The sequence below is a fragment of the Anthonomus grandis genome, chromosome 8, assembly GCF_022605725.1.
Source record: "Anthonomus grandis grandis chromosome 8, icAntGran1.3, whole genome shotgun sequence".
Taxonomy (NCBI): Eukaryota; Metazoa; Arthropoda; class Insecta; order Coleoptera; family Curculionidae; genus Anthonomus; species Anthonomus grandis.
In genome coordinates this window covers 4,196,841-4,213,455 of record NC_065553.1, presented here as the reverse complement: position 1 = coordinate 4,213,455, position 16,615 = coordinate 4,196,841, and the positions used below count along the sequence as shown (strand labels likewise).

Sequence of the window (16,615 nt, the reverse complement as noted above, 5' to 3'; positions counted from 1 at the left end):
AATAGACTTAGATCTTTTTCTCCTTTAAATGATACCCTCTGTACCTTTAATTAAATTGAGTCTTTCTCTTCTGGAAAGTACGTCATCAATACACCCCCCAACAACCCCCTTCCCCTACTCCCACTCCCGTCCACGACTAATTTTCCGTTATCAAAGTGCCAATCAATTTCCCAAGAGCCTGCGTCGCTAATAACGTTTTTTTTATAAAAGCTTCTCCGCTCCTCTAGCAAAATAATCGAGGCATGAAGCGCAATTTGCTGGCGTTTTAAGCTGCGACAAACTTTTATTAAGCTACAACGCTAACGATGCTATTAATTAACATCGTCTCGAATAACTTACGTGCTTTTATTACAAGCTTAAACGACCTGGAAACTCTAGGATATGGATAGAGTTACAAATATCTGGAAAAAGGATACCAATGATATCCTTAAGCTTCTTTAATTTGAATGGGTTACACTCTATTATGTTGGAGAAACTGACTTAAGCTGACAGCTAAAAAGACAAAAACATTTTTCACTGCTGGATGAATGATGGATTTGAAAAATAACGTTGAAATCCTTAGTGTCAAGCATTTTAAAGGAAACTTTTCAATCCTAACAAGTCCACTAATGAATTTTAGCATTTGTCCATGACACCAGGCGGAAGGGTCTCTCGATAACTTCCCTAATTATTCCTAAACCGTAAACTGACAGAAACTTAGCCTATTAGCTTGTAGTTGGACAGTTTCGTATCCAAAGGGAATCGCTCGAATCAATTGGATAAGAGTTTCATTCGTAAACATCAAGACTCGAGATGATGCAGTTTAATTAAATGAGACTCAGTCGAAGGTGTTACAAACGAGGTAAATTATGTTTTTTTGTTTTAATTGGATAAACTATGCAAGAAAAACAGAATTTCCAGATGATCTCGACATGAGTGTAGAAATGAAACGGTCATAGACACAAAAAAGTAATTCTTATAAGCACGGAAGAATATCTACCGCTGTTATATAAATGGTTACGTTGTAAAAGCATCCCTTGACGTAAAAGGGGACTGTTAAAGGTTTGGGTTTAATGGACGGAACAATACACAAACTGTGATAACCTTCGTACCTGCATCTAAACTAAGAATATGCAGTGTTTTCCGCTCACTACGCTAGGAACTTTGCATTGATCTAAACTGTTTAAGGTGGAGGAAAGGAGCTGGTTGTCTGCTCTGCCTTCTCGATCGAAATCGATTCACCCCATTCATTGGTTGTCACGTACTGCTAAGATTGGAAACTCCCTCGGCTTTTACATCACCGACATTTGGAATCTAAAGATGAGGAGCCAAGAGGGCAATAATCTCAAAAAAATTAGAATTTTTTTTATTTTTTACAATACTGGAAATTGTTAGAAAAACAAGTTGGTTAGAACTAAAAATGATGTTTAATATGTTAATTAAAGCCTGATACTTAAAACCCTGGTTTGAACCTGGTTGCCTGTTTGTGCTCGAACAGCTTAGAACTACTTAACCGGGACAGTGTTCCTACATTTTATTACAATAGAGGCCAATCATTGATCTTACCATCTGCTCAACAAACCAAGGGTATCCCGGAACACATGCACATTCTCTTTGAGCGCAAATTCTGCGCGATAACCCAGTCCACAGGAACCTGAGAAACATCAATTGGGACCCCTTTTATGAGGAACTCGCAAATGATACAATTAATCAAGTACATGATAAAATTGGGCCGTTGTCACTAACAGATGGCGGCTTTACGACTAATGAGCTTTCCAGGCTTCAATTCGTCCCTGTATCTTCCCTGAGCTCTTGGACACTGAATTGTAAAAAGGCACGAACTGCTGAAACCCATGGCGAGGGTGAAATGGGCATGTTGAAATCATTTCCCCTGTCAAAATTTCGGATAGGAATGGGGAATATCTATATGTATCCACGCCTCCTTCAATATAGGTTAGATATATTTATTTCCCATATTGTCGGATTATTTAAGACCTGCCTTGCCAGGGCTATGTCTCCAAGCAGTGGAAAATGGTGAAAGAGGTCTTTATTTCGAAACAAAGAAGTGCCTCAAGACGATTTCCAGATTCAAATAGCAATATGAGAAATAACACGCTGATATAGAAAAAAAGTTTAATTTAACTCCGTCTCAGATTAAGTAATCATGCGCCTTAATCCTGATGACGCTTTTAGATATTTTATAAATCCAGATTGGACTTCTAATAGTTCATGGAATTTTTATAACAGAATAATTAATAATGATTCATCTGTGTTTTCGATACCTGTGGATTCTGGGAAGATTATCAAAACTATAGATGGGCTCAAGAATATCAAACTGTAAAATAATTACAGAACCACAAAAGTATATAATTAATATGTGTTAAGCATTAGGATGTTTCCCAAAAAATTTGAAAAAATTACAGCCACTTCATATTTAATTCAATTCAAAACTTTTTTATTTGTCCTCAAGATACAGAGTTATAGTTGCAACACAGTAATAATAGAAAAACATATGACAAATAAGGACCACCTCGCGATCATATAACCGATCCACAAGACTCGTTTAAATAAAAGCTTGCGTGAAGTAGCCCCATTTATAAAAAAGGTGAGACTGACGAAGAACACAATAATCGCCAATATCTCTTCTACCGAACTTTAGAGAAGTAAGATTAAGAAGAAGAATTCTGTATTTCAGTAAATACTGTATTCTAGACTTATGTCTTTTCTGGCAGGTGGAGGGGTTTTGTCAGGTGCTTAAATGGCTTCAGAAGGAGTAAGTCGACACTGAGAGCCTTATATCAAGTAATTAGTTATTCCCTAGACTCCTTGAATTATAAAAAACAGACACTGTCTATATGCCTTGATCTTTCTAAGGCATTCGATAGCGTAGATCGTTCAATTTGATCGGCTTTGGGCAGATTGGAGCGGTCTGGTATAAAGGGTAGTGTTACTGAGCATTGCTTCTTATTTGGGAATAAAACTCAGCAGGTTGTGTAGTCGGGTAATAAAGCGAAACTTTAATGTCAGAAAGAATATAAGTAAAAAAGGGTGTACCGCAGACTCTATACTGGGCCCTCTGATGAACTAGCTAACATAGCAGGTCTATACCGACTGTACTGTACGCTGATGATGCTGCTCTAATCTTTTCGGAGGGCTCATTGGAGAATCTGTTGACCAATGTGAATTCTATAATGACGGTCTTAAATGATTATTTTCAATCAAGTGTCCTGCTTCTCAATGTTGCAAAAACTCAGTCTATCCTCTTCGGTAATCGAAAGGATAAAGATTTCTCTTTTACACTCAACAACATTCATTAATATCAATTTAGTGTTCAGTGTATTTCTTACTTGGGTTTGACCATTGAAGGGCATCGTTTAGATTGGTGTGCGCACGTTGAGGATGTAGCTGCCAAAATACCACAATACTGATTTGGTCTGAGAATTATTGCTGATAGAGTTGGAGCAAAGGTTGCTTTGACAGCGCATATCATGCATTCATACAATCGAAAATAAGGTATGTCCTGATATGTGTCTGTGTTTCAAATGGAACCTCAGGCAAGATGCAGGCGATATTTGCTTATCAGCATGTATATTCTTGATGCTGTTATGTTTGTCTACAGAAATAGGGACAAGTTTGCAGATTGCCTGAGGGGTCACGAATACAGTACCAGGCAAGAATCAGATTTTTCAAATGATAAATGCAATTTTTCATAAATTCAAAAAAATGTCAGACATTCCATCCTGAAAATATTTAATCGCATTCCAGATAGAATTAGAAGTATGCCAACGAGTCGTTTTAATTTTTTTTTTTTATTGCAGCATGCTTTTTATGATCTGAGTGAATTTTTTGAGCAAATGAAGCAGATATAATATTATTACATTAAATAATTATCAAGTTTTTTGTATTTAGCGTAAGCACTTATTACACTTTACTTAAAGTCTGTTTATGTTGACGTGTTCCATAGCTTTAAGCTTTTTTTGTAACTTTTGTTATGGCAATAAATAAAAGATTATCTATTTATTTTCAAGAGAAACATCGTTTGAAGAGTAACATGTACTTACCATATCTAATATCACCTTTTCCCGCTGGTATGTTACCATTGGGTTCCAGTCGGTCTAGGAACTCATCACTGTAGCCGTTGTAAGGCATCTTACCATGGTGATGGTGGTTGTTATGTTCTTCTGCTTCTTCTTTGGAAACCGCTGAAAAAAAACGAAATTATTTGCAGGGTAAATTTTCACTTTGCCAGCCTAAGAAGAAACTAGGGTTTTTTCTTGGGGTAAATAAAATTGTATGAATACAAACAATTATAAATGCGAATTATTTCCTAGCCTATTACGGCTAAGAAGTACTTGTGTACGTAAGATATGAACAATTAGAGGCAACAAAACAGCACTCTAGTCGAACAACAAAACACCCAGAGCCGTATACTTCTCCCTTTGTGTTTGCCGTTCTAATTTTGCATTGGAGGTTATTATGTCGGTTTTGACGGGCAGGAGAAGTGTTCGTTTCCGCCACATTTGCTCTTGACACTGTTTATTTTACGAGAATTGAAGGAACGCGTCTGGTGTTACGGCGAAAACGGTAGTTACCGAGCCTTTTGTTACGCAATTTCGTGCTGTCTTTTTGAATGATTTTAATATTTCACCGCGAGATTATAAAAGGGGAGATTTTGAGAGGCATCAAAGGAATGAGGTTGATATTTGGAAGTACGAAAATAATAAAGGAGTCAGGGTTCCACTTAATGTTTGATTGAAAAGAGGAATGATTGTAAGGTTAAATTAAATTTTACCCTTGAAGGTGCTTAAAGGGAAACTAGTTAAGATTTGTAATCCTGAATGGAACAAGTTCTCACGAATATTTTTCTGAAATTGGTCGAGTAAGTAAATTTTCTCTGATGAGCTATAAGCATCTGACGAGGATCATGATTTTAAAAATAAAATTTAGTTGAAATTATCAACTCATAATCATCATAAGCCTATCTCCGATTTAAATACATCTTTAAGGTTACCCAAGCCGCCCATGCCAAACCTAATCTTCTTTGGATCTCGGTTGTTTAATTGTCTCGGTCCATACGGAGTTCATGACCGAGATATTTATATGAAGTGACCTGCTCTATTTCACCTCCTATCATCGGAACTTTTCCACTGCCACCAGATTGGTCACAAATTGGGTCTTCGAAATGTTGATTTTCAATCCAGTCATTTTTGAAGTTTCTTGAAGTCTTTCCAACATTTGAGTGGCTTTGTCAATGCTGTCTGATACTAAAACAATATCATCAGCAAATTTTAAATGATTCAGATTTTCTCAACAAAGTCGTGAATAACTTAAGGGATATTGGGTCACCCTATGACGTATCCCCATGGAGTCTTACACGTGCAGTTACCGTTTCGTAGGTATTCCCAATTATTGCGGTATATCGATGGTAAATTCACAAGGAGCTAAAACTTGGAGCATTCGGTGTTGGTCTATGGTATCAAACACTCTCTTGTATTATACGAATACAAATATAAGAGGCTGGTTATATTCCACACATTTATCATACATTATTATAATAATTATCTAATAGAGTTTTAGTGACCTGCAAGTGTTCTTTTGTACCACAACCTCGACGGAATCCAGCCTCTTCGCGCAGCTGGTAACTGTCCAGTTTGTTGTAAGGATTTTTTTCAAAATTATCAACGGCGTGAAGAATATCCAGAATTAGTATAATAGCTTACTTCAGCCTAAATCTAGTTCAGACCTAAGCCCCATGGAAAACTTATTAACGTAGAACAAACCCACTCATGCGTTAAGCGGTTAGAGGACTGGACGGTTCGTTTGTTCGAGCATGCGTCGATGCCTCTTAAAAGCGGAGAACGGAGGACTGAACGGTATGTGCGCTTGCGTGTGCATTCTCACAAGTTCAACTAAGACACTCGACATAAAAACCCCATACATTAAAGTAGTTAATGAGTATTTTACCTCTATAGTAATTTATACCCGTTTTAAAGACCCTCCCAGAAATTTTAGTAATTTTTTGTCGTGTATATCTGGTCACACCCATCGAGTTAATCCATCGCACGTCATTTTTCACCAAAATTCCGTTCCTTCAGGTCGAACTGGTGCCATCCAGAAAGTCGCGGAATCCCGTGACCCAGTTGTTGCCCCCGCATGGGCTCGGGAGCGGCCACGTTGCGAACTGTGACCCCGTTATCGATCCGGGAACAGAGGATGACGCATCCAACGGGCGAGGAATCCCCGACGACGACTTCGGAGGACGACGCCCGCCCACACCTTTTTAGCTTAACATACACCTTTCTACTTCGAAGGTTGATATAATCTGACGAGATCTATTACGCCAGGCCATAATGTAAATAATAAAAAACGCCGTATTTATTAGTGTAATATCTTGAATATCATTGTCGTACAATTTTCCTTTAGGTCCTGACAAATTTGACCCAACGATTCATATTTCAAGTATGGGTCATGTCTGATGGTGGGCTAAAAGGTGTTGCGTTTGAGCGGACGGAAGACTGAACGGTTTGTCGAGGAGGTAATCGTTCAATCATTCAATTCAACCGTTCAACTCTTCGTTGAACGGTTCTCACCTAAGCGGATTAGGGTTATTGTTTTACATAAACCATGGTTTGCCTAGGAGTTAATATTAGAATGCATTAAAATACTCAGAAATTTATATTATTATTATTATTATTATTATTTTATCAAATAAAATCATAAATAGAAAACCTTCTATCTAAATTAACAAATAGAGCACAAAGATAACATACATAATATGATGCAAAAAAAAGATACAAGAGTAGTATTTTTTTTTACCTATGAATGAATGAATAAATGAATGAATATATTACTGACATAATTTACAATATGTTACATAGGGAATTCTAGAATTAATTACATTTGTCTTAATATCTACACTACACCTAGATATAAGTATCTGTATGTGGAGTTATAATCACTATATAGATTTAAACATTCTAAAATTAGTAGCTAATTTAACCAAAATCAGTATATGTTTGAATGAGAAGAAAAAACTACAGTAGGACCAGAAACAAATAATAAATGACTTCTATAAATACTGATCTAATTCTTAATTTGGTTGAGTACTTGATACATAGTACTAGTTACACTATTGCCATTTCATTTCTTCTATATTCAGAGAGAGTACTGGAAGAGTATTCTAAATCTCCACAATTCTTCAATTCACCCCAGTATAGGATAGCAAGGTCGAAGATCTTATAAGATAAAAGACTTCATAGTAGTTCATAGCTATTTGTCCTCATTCATGGTAGAGAGCAATGCATTAGGTAATGAATTGCTCTTGAATTGTAGTTATCCATTTTTTCTGTTGTTCATGCATTATTCCCGTTTGTGTAAAAACTTAATATGATGCATATGATTTACTGCAATCATCTGAGAAGGGTCAGATTGAAAGTTGCACTGGAAAATTTAATCTGTTTCTTATTAAGAGAAAATAAATAAAAGAAATAGGCATTATTGATTTTTCCAAGGTAAACACGATACTTTGATTTTCTTAACAGGTTATATTCTGACCTTGAATTTTAGACATTTCAATATTGTTTCGACCACGAATACGGAAAGTCAGGCTAGACTGAAATCAGGCTAAAAAAATTAATACACACCGATGACTTATTTTCTGTTGAATTAATGGTACCATAACAAACATAATGGGTGTTTTCATTTTCGTTTATAAGCTTTCCTGTTGAAAGTGAGTTTTCCTAAGTGAGGTGTATGGTAAATGATATTTAATGAGTATTATAACAACACTCTTTTCGGTCATCAAGATGCATTCTTCAAGTGGTAACTCTTACTCGGTAATACCATAAGTATAATACATAAATCTCTATGAAACTGGAAGACTCTTGGGTCTTAGGCTCTTTTTCATTTTTTTTTTGAGGAAACATGCACTTAATGAGCACTTTTGCATCCACTAAGTAAAACCAGCTAGTAGAAAGTCGCACGGTCAAACTTTACCTGTTACAGTCGAAGTGAGACCCGAGAAGTATCGTGTGAGTCTAGTAGCGAGTCGTAGTAGCGGCCGAAGTGAGAAACTGCTCAAAAGTTAACCCTTTTCCCTTTAAACCTTAATAAAGGACTTTCTCTAGACTCTTAATGACCAATTACTAGTCCAAGAGTTGCAGTACACAGTCGAGTTAGGTCATTATCGGAGATAACGTATGTATATAATGACATATGATTCAAATTATGAGTCGTAGTCGCAGTGAGAAGTTGCTGACGAAATTTTACCTATTTCCCCTATCACCACAGAAGGCGGGTTTCTTTCTCTCTCTCTCTTTACACCTTTAGTAACCAAATTGAGGTCCATCATTTCTAATAATCCAAAAACGGAGCCCTGTCTTTACACTTTTAGGGATCTTGTGAAGGCCCGTATCTGAACCCAGTTAAAATCTACCTTTATGAGAATAAAAATCTTTAGCTATGAGTGACCGTATATGTTGATGCAATAGGTTCGGTAAAGTACTTAACCCATTGTGATTAGAGTAATAGTATCATTGTTCCTAGTTAGTGAGAAGTGATTGAAGTTACCTGCTAAGAAGCAAAAGTGAGTATAAATAAGGTTCAATTAAGTATATGTAAAGACAGCAAAGATAAACCATAGTTTACACCTGTCGCTTGATTAAGTATGAGCAAAGACTAATTTACATAGGACTATTCTGACTGGTCACAGCTTATGTCTGTACATTGGTATTGCTAGACGTTGATGGATGTCACTTAATAATTTTTCTTTCTGGTGCGGAAAAGCGAAATGCGAACTTTAAAAAATGTCAGATTAAAGTTATCGGTTAAAATTTGGATTAAATTTTACCATCCGCTAATGTAATGGCATTTATTTCATCGACAAAGTTTCGAAGTATTATGTTCCCGCATAATATATTTGAAAAGTTGCCTTCGGGAGATTTAATTTTCGTAAATAGAAATTTGATGTTCGACTTCACCGCGTTTGAGTCACCTTCACTTCACTTTTCGTTAACGTATTCGATACGTAAATTTGATTTTAAATTTTATATCTAGGGATTATATAGATATTTGTTTCTTACATTTTTTATGTTGTGCTAAATAACAACCAACCGTTTTTTTCGCCTCTTCTTTTCCTTGCAAATTCTTCTACTTTAAATTAAAAATAAAATGTCTTACATTCATTTCTCAGTAAAGTTAATATATGAAGTAATTTTTAAGTTTTCCGCAATTGCGATAAGGAGTTGAAAGTTCTAAAGGAGCTATGATTATAGATTGACAATAGATATTGATTGACAATATTAAATTATTCTGAAAAGAGTCATTAGAGAACCCGATCCTGATATAGCTTGATTATTTCATTTACTTATCTTATCAGCTAAAGGTAACTTATTCAGAGACTTAAGGGTAAGAACCCTCCGCTTGGTAGTAAAATATAACTAATTATTATTTTGATGTGTACAGTAGCAAGTATGCTTATTAGACGTGTCTAATACACCTGCAGTTTGGTGGAGCGTCTCATACTTGAGTTACCCTGAGTTAGGTTTTATTTCGGTGAGCTTATTTTTCCATCAATAATGGTTTGTGTAATACATGAACTATCAACTCAATCATTTCCACCACTAACTCAAGGTATTACATTTTAATGAGTAATGTTATGTTACAAGTGGACTGATCAATCTTATGGCACTTCTGAATCAATTGAACGTTTCCCTTGCATAATATGTTGGTAAAAGTTAGTTCGTTTATGTTCTCCAACATTACGTATTCACCTGGGAATCTACAGGAGGGGGATGAGGGACATCAAAGGCCGGCGGCACTTGTTTTTCTCGTAAACTAGAAGTATAGCATCGGGTAACAGGGAATGCCGGTGGTTACCGGCTGAATGGTTATTGTCGAATTGGCTTTCACGCTTAATTAACTTGGAGGTTTTAGCTTTTAAATTCGATTTTTTTTATTACTTTGGAGATTAGCTTGTTTGATATTATAACAACGTTTATCGTTACGGTCAAAGCTTTGTAATGTGAATGGTGTTTATTGATGCAAATTGTATTTGAATTCGAGAGGATTTATAGGAAATACGCAATAATTCTAGCTACAAATTGCCCGTTCTTATTAGCTTGACCTAGGCATTACAAGATTGCCATTCCATCCCTTTGACGCAATGAAATAGTAATAATTCATAAGCCAAGATAATAAGATGAATGATCATTTATGATCATCAATGATGGCTTGAGTCCTATCTATCAAATCGTACTCAGAAGGTTTCAGTGTCTGGGCGTTTGTCTGCTTCTAGATCCCTAAAATGCCGCGTTCCCCAGGGTTCAGTGTTGGGACCACTGTTATTCTTACTGTATGTGGATGACTTGAGTTCATTGAAACTGCAGGGCAAGGTGGTTCAGTTTGCTGATGATACTACCATACTATGGAGCCATAAAAATTCTGACTATATTAAAACTTGTATCCTTGAAGACCTTCAGATTTTATCAGGGTGGTGTGCTTCCAACAGGCTCGTGTTTAATGTAAGAAAGACGTCTATTATGGGGTTTAAGTGCGATGTTCAGGGTCTGATCTTTGACGAAAATTCCCTCTTGCAGAATAAAGAGTGCTGCAAGTTCCTAGGAATTACCATTGATGGTCGCCTTCGGTTTGAAGATCATATTTTACATTTAGCTGCGAAATTATCTTCTGGATGTTTTGCAGTAAGAATGGCAAAACAAGAGCTGGGAGGGGTGGTTGCACGTTCAGTGTACTTTTCACTTATTGAATCTCATATTCGGTATGGCTTGCCTTTTTGGGGTTTAACCAATAAGGGGCTACTTAACATTATCTTTGTTATTCAAAAAAAAGTAGTTAGATACCTGTGTTCTGCTAAGTTAAGAGATTCTTGCAAACCCCTCTTCATTTCTGAAAAAATCCTAACTCTTTTTTCACTCTTTATCTTAGATAGCTGCTCTTATTCACAAAATTCCCAAACTACCCTCTGACACTGGCCATTTGACTCGTCGTGTAAATGATGTTCCCCTACCTATTCCTACGTCTTCCCTTACCAAAAACTCATTAATTTACATAGGTAAAAAAATTTACAATCATGTTCCTCTGTGTGTTAGACATATATCGGATGTTAAGAAATTTAAAAGAGAATTAAAGTCGCTTTTATTGGCTAAGGCATATTATAACCTGGATAACTTTTTTAATGATAGGTTTTAACCTTGGACATGTTGGAAAGTTTTCTTTTTTTCCTTTTTTCTTCTCTAGTTTTGTCAACAAGTTTACCTTTATTTAGTAATTGATTGTTTTATTTAGTTATCTTTAATTTAAGTATGTTCAAAAAGTTTTGTCTTCTTGTGTTTAATTTTGTTCATTGTTTTGTCAATTTTTGAAATTGTATTTGTGTTTTGTTTTTTTAGCTTGTAGGATGCTTGTACACAAGATTATTCTTACGTAATATAGCACATTTTCTTTCTTTCTTTCTTTCTTTAAAGGTCAGCCTTATAGGGAAGGGAGGCTATTAGGAAACCTCATCTTTTCTTTTTTAATGGGCGCATTGAACGGCCTTTAATTTTGTCTGTTCAATGATATTTAATAAATCGGACGGAGAGCTGAACATTCTCTCATCTTCTGACTCGTGCGCAAACGCCGTTCGACCTCATTATTCTTTTATGAGTTAAGTGAATGATAAAACATAATATACGAATATCTCCGTTTAAAGTAGTAATTTCCGGGATGCTATCTCCTATGTGCTTGAATATTATGGAAATATAACGCGACAACATGATAAATGCTTGTCTCCTAATAGTCTTATTAAAACTCTCATCACGTCCTACTAAATATGAAACTCGAGGATCCCATCCGGCCGAACATCGTTTCGATCTAACCCATATTCTATATTCAGCCTGAGGCTTACATGCAAACAAACTGCCGAAAATCTCTTAAATTTCCATGAAAACCCGCGGTGATTCCCTCGGGAAACGATCGTCCCGATCAAACAAGGGATGCTGTTAATAAATGTTTATGTCTTATGTAAAGGCGCGCACGTGTATCCCTATACCATGTTTTTCGGTTACTCTAAAATACGTCGGGGTTTTGATTTATGGCGAAAAGGGAGAAGAAATACGACATGCTGCTGCCGTGTAGTTAAATTTAATGGAGTTTCGAAACCATCGATAAAAGACAATGTATGTGGGATGCCTGTAAATTGGCGAATCCATTTTGTAGTGGGGAGTTTATAGGGCCTTTATACCGATAATTTAATACCAAAATTTAATTGTTATTAGTTTAAGCAGAACGATAGAAGATTTTGAGGTAAAACTTGGTGACATTTGATAACCTGCCATACTTAAACAATACACCAAAAGTCCCTACGTGGGGGTGCAGCTTAAGCCTCTGACCAATACACTAGCTACGTTTACAACGCGTGTTCCAAATATTTAATACTTGGATCAAATGACGTCATGAGGACTATTTTTTTATGTAAATGGCAGTGCACTAAAATTTGATACCCGAATTTGATGCGTCCTAAGGGAGTAGATTACATTTATTTTTTTTCGGTGTAAGCACCTAGAACGTATTTTGAAATACCAAAATGACAAGTTTGATATTTTATTGGATGTTAGGTTAGAAGGTGTTTTTTTTTGTACACAAAAATAAAAAAGAGGAAGAGGATAAGCCTTGGTTTAAAAAATTGGTTTATTTTTATTATTTTTAAACAACAATAACACTTTTAAAGATTATAATTCTTCGTCTAAATTGATGAACTCCCTTTAACTAATATTTTGATCCTAGAGATAATCCTGCACTAATTTAATTCTTCAAATCAATCCTTGTAAACAAGGCTGTGCTAAATAAATCATTCAATCCATGGACCTAAAAGATCCGCGCGTTTTAAACGTAGCTACTGTCGTGAAACGTTAAATCCTCTACTGTTTTATTGTCGGTGAGTATAAATATGACACTGGTATACACCAAACTATAACCTAAATTTTGAGTCACGTGTCTACTTCTAGTCACGTGTCTACTAGGAATTTACATCAGATCATTTCTTTTATGTGAAACTGTGGCAATCAATGCTAACAATGTGAGCTTTGAATATTTGTTTTTAAATGTTAAATTTGGCTTATATAAGATTGCTCTTATTTTAATATATAAACCTCCAAGATCCAAAGTATCAGAGATAATAAACTTTCTCGAAGAAATTATACCCCATATTTTGGCTGATTATGACTACTCTGTTATATTTGGCGATTTGAATATTGATATGCTAAAGCCAAATTTGCTATATTCTACCCTAAATTCCTATGGATACGATCAATTAATTAAGGAACCTACACGGATCACCAACATATCTGCTACATGTCTGGATCCAATATTTATTAATAAAAAATCTATATGTCATAAGAGCGGTACTGTTGATTCCGATATAAGTGACCACAATAAAATGCCTTTCTGTACATTAAATATTTTCATTAAGAAAGTTAAACAAAAAGTTTTTAAAATACGCGATTTTAAAAGTTTTGACTTAGATGAATTTAAAACGGATTTAACTCAAATAAATTGGGACCATATTTTTCATTTAAATGATATAAATGCAAAAGTACACTTTTTAAAACAAAATATTAATATTTTATTTAACATTCATGCACCTTTTAAATATGTTAGAATCAGTAAAAAGGCTGCACCTTGGCTAACTAAATATTAACTAAGTACAAACAACACAAAAGTCCACAAAATTGGAATCGTTATAAGGAGTGCAGAAATTTTGCACTTGCCTCTATTAGAAGAGAAAAGGCTGCATATCTAAATAACTTACAAAGTGAAAAATCCGGTAAAAAAAATTGGCGTGGTTTGTACAACTTAAACATTAAAACTGCAACAGACAATAATGATCTACCATCTATTTTAAATAACCCCAATTTAATAAAAGATTACTTTATAAGCATTTTCAATAAGTCTGATAACTGTCTTGACAGAATTAGCTTTTATACCAATCAAAAATATACAAATAACATTTTTCAGTTTTCTCTGGTAGATCAAGACACTGTTTTTAAAACAATACAAAATATTAAATCGAATGCTGCGGGCTCAGACAATGTCACTAAACAAATGCTACAGCTATGCTTACCGAACATTTTAAGTCACATTACCAATATTATAAATAGTTGCTTGCTAACAGGCTATTTTCCAAGAGCTTGGCCGGAATCAATTGTTTTGCCTTTTCCTAAAATATTAAATCCTCAGTGCTTGCAAGACTTACGCCCCATAAGCTTATTAAATGTTATATCCAAGGTTCTAGAACGGGTGGTTTATTTACAGCTTATTGATTACTTTATTAATAATAATATCATTCCCTCTCAACAATCCGGATTTAGAGCCAGCCATAGCACAGCAAGCGCCCTTTTAAACATCACCGACAATATAATACGAGCTCTTGACAAGAAACTTTCAGCTGTTATGGTAGCCCTTGATTACTCAAAAGCCTTTGATGTTATAGATCACGATTTAATTGTTGCTAAGCTAAAGTTTTATGGGTGTAATGACGTTGTCTTATCTTTTTTTTAAAGTTATCTCTGGAATCGAACTCAAAAAGTGCGACTGCAGGATAGCTTTTCGGATCCCAAGCATGTGGTATCAGGAGTGCCGCAAGGGTCAATACTTGGTCCACTTTTATTTTTAATTTACACGTCAGACTTGCCTAATATTGTCAGTACATCTGAAATTTACCAATATGCTGACGACACGCAGCTGATTCACTACTTTGATTCCAATGAATATGAAGAGATAGGCAACAATATAAGCACTGAACTCGACCTAATATCGAATTACTCAAAGGAACATAACTTAATTATAAATCCTAATAAAACGAAGATGTTGCTATTTACTAATAAAAAGTCTCGTAGAATTATAACTTCAACTATAAAAATTAAATTAGATAATACATTAATTACTTTTTCTGAGAGTATAAAAGTTTTAGGTCTCACGTTAGATGCCTCTCTTAGATTCAGAGAGCATGTTAGTACTATTCTTCAAAAGAGCTATTTGCGTTTGCGTATGCTTTATGCTAATAAGTCAATATTAAACTTCAAGACTAGGAAAAAACTTGCCGAAACTTTTGTTATGTCAATTATCCAATATTGTCTGATAGTTTTCTTTCCGTGCTTGGACCAGCAGACACAATATCGGTTACAACGTGTGCAAAATACCTGCTGTAGAGTTATCTTTGACCTAGGAAAGTTTGATCATGTGTCCCAAGGCATGTATGATTTGGGGTGGTTAAAAATACCTTACCTATATAAGTTTTTGTACTGCACCTTAGTATATCGCCTTTATAAGTCCAAAGCTCCGATATATTTATTTGAGAAACTTATACCTAGAAATCATGTACATGCTCGAATTATTAGGCAAAACACTCTGACTATGCCCCATCACTCAATGGCTCTCTTTGAACGATCATTCACTTACAACGCAGTCAAATTTGTGAACGTCTTTAGGCCTGATTTTAGCAATGGCCTGTATGTTTTTAAAAAAACATTTCAAGAACCTGTTTCTACAGGAATCATTTAGGTAAATCAAAAGATTTTCTTATTTCTGTTAAATGAATATTGTTTTATTGTCTATTGATTTATGTTTGTTTATTTTGTTTTTTTTTGTGTAATTTAAGAAGGTTAAGAGTTTAAGAGTAGCTTTTAGCTAATCTTCGCCTTCGAAGGCAAAACTATGTAAAACTATGTATTTGCTAAATAAAGGCGCTTTATTATTATTATTATTATTATTACTTTTATACTTTATAGATAAATTAAAAAAAGACTCCCAGTTTTGATAAAAGAATAAAAAATCTTATATTTAACGTTTCATTTTTATTAATTAAGTTTTCTCATTTATTATGCTTTACAACCCTAAATACTGTTTTATACTTAAGAAACGATGCAAATGACATCTTTATGTTAACAGACTAGGGATACCTTGGTTGGTTCAGTTTTTCCCAGTTTTCTCAAAATCTATGGAGTTTCCAAGAAAAACTCTAAGAACCTTTTCAAAGGGAATTTAATTTCGTATTATTTGATATACCTTGCAACCATCCATACTTTTTTTCCTCAAGAAACAAAGTAAATGACAACTTTAAGCAAAAGTCTAGGGGTGCCTATGAGTTTTGTTCCAATTTACATAAAAGTATGCAATTTCTAAAAAAAACTCAAGAGGTATTTTTGGTGACGACGTACCTTATGTTCTCTCCCATTTTACTGTCACAAGCATAAATATGACACTTGCATACCACAAACTATAACGTAACTTTGTTGTAACAGATGACTATTGTATGCTATAGATAACTAAGAGAAAAGACTTCTTGATATGATACATAGATAGAAGATCTCATATTTTATTTTTATCAAGGGAATTTGATGGCATTCGCGAAGAACCAAAGGCACTTCAATTTACGGTAAGTAATGACGTCCTTTAAGTCCTTAACTGTTATACTGTCGCGAGTATAAATATGACTTGCATACGAAAAAGTATAACTTTGTTACAGGTTTAATCTCCAACAGATATATTAATTGATTTATTAATTTTTTTTTTACCAAGATAAAGTAAATCTCAACCATAGTTTCGTAAAATAATTTATTTAAAAATCATACATAAATAT

General features: G+C 34.8%; 1 protein-coding gene across 4 annotated transcripts in view; it reads right to left on the bottom strand.

The window, feature by feature from the left end:
- LOC126739570 (cyclin-dependent kinase 14) overlaps positions 1 to 16,615 on the bottom strand; it is a 275,956-nt gene that overhangs the window by 67,864 nt on the left and 191,477 nt on the right. For all 4 annotated transcript variants that reach the window (XM_050445325.1, XM_050445328.1, XM_050445326.1 and 1 more), the window contains one exon: positions 4,041 to 4,181. In XM_050445325.1, the coding sequence (XP_050301282.1) occupies positions 4,041 to 4,181 (141 nt within the window). The remainder of the gene's footprint in view (positions 1 to 4,040; positions 4,182 to 16,615) is intronic.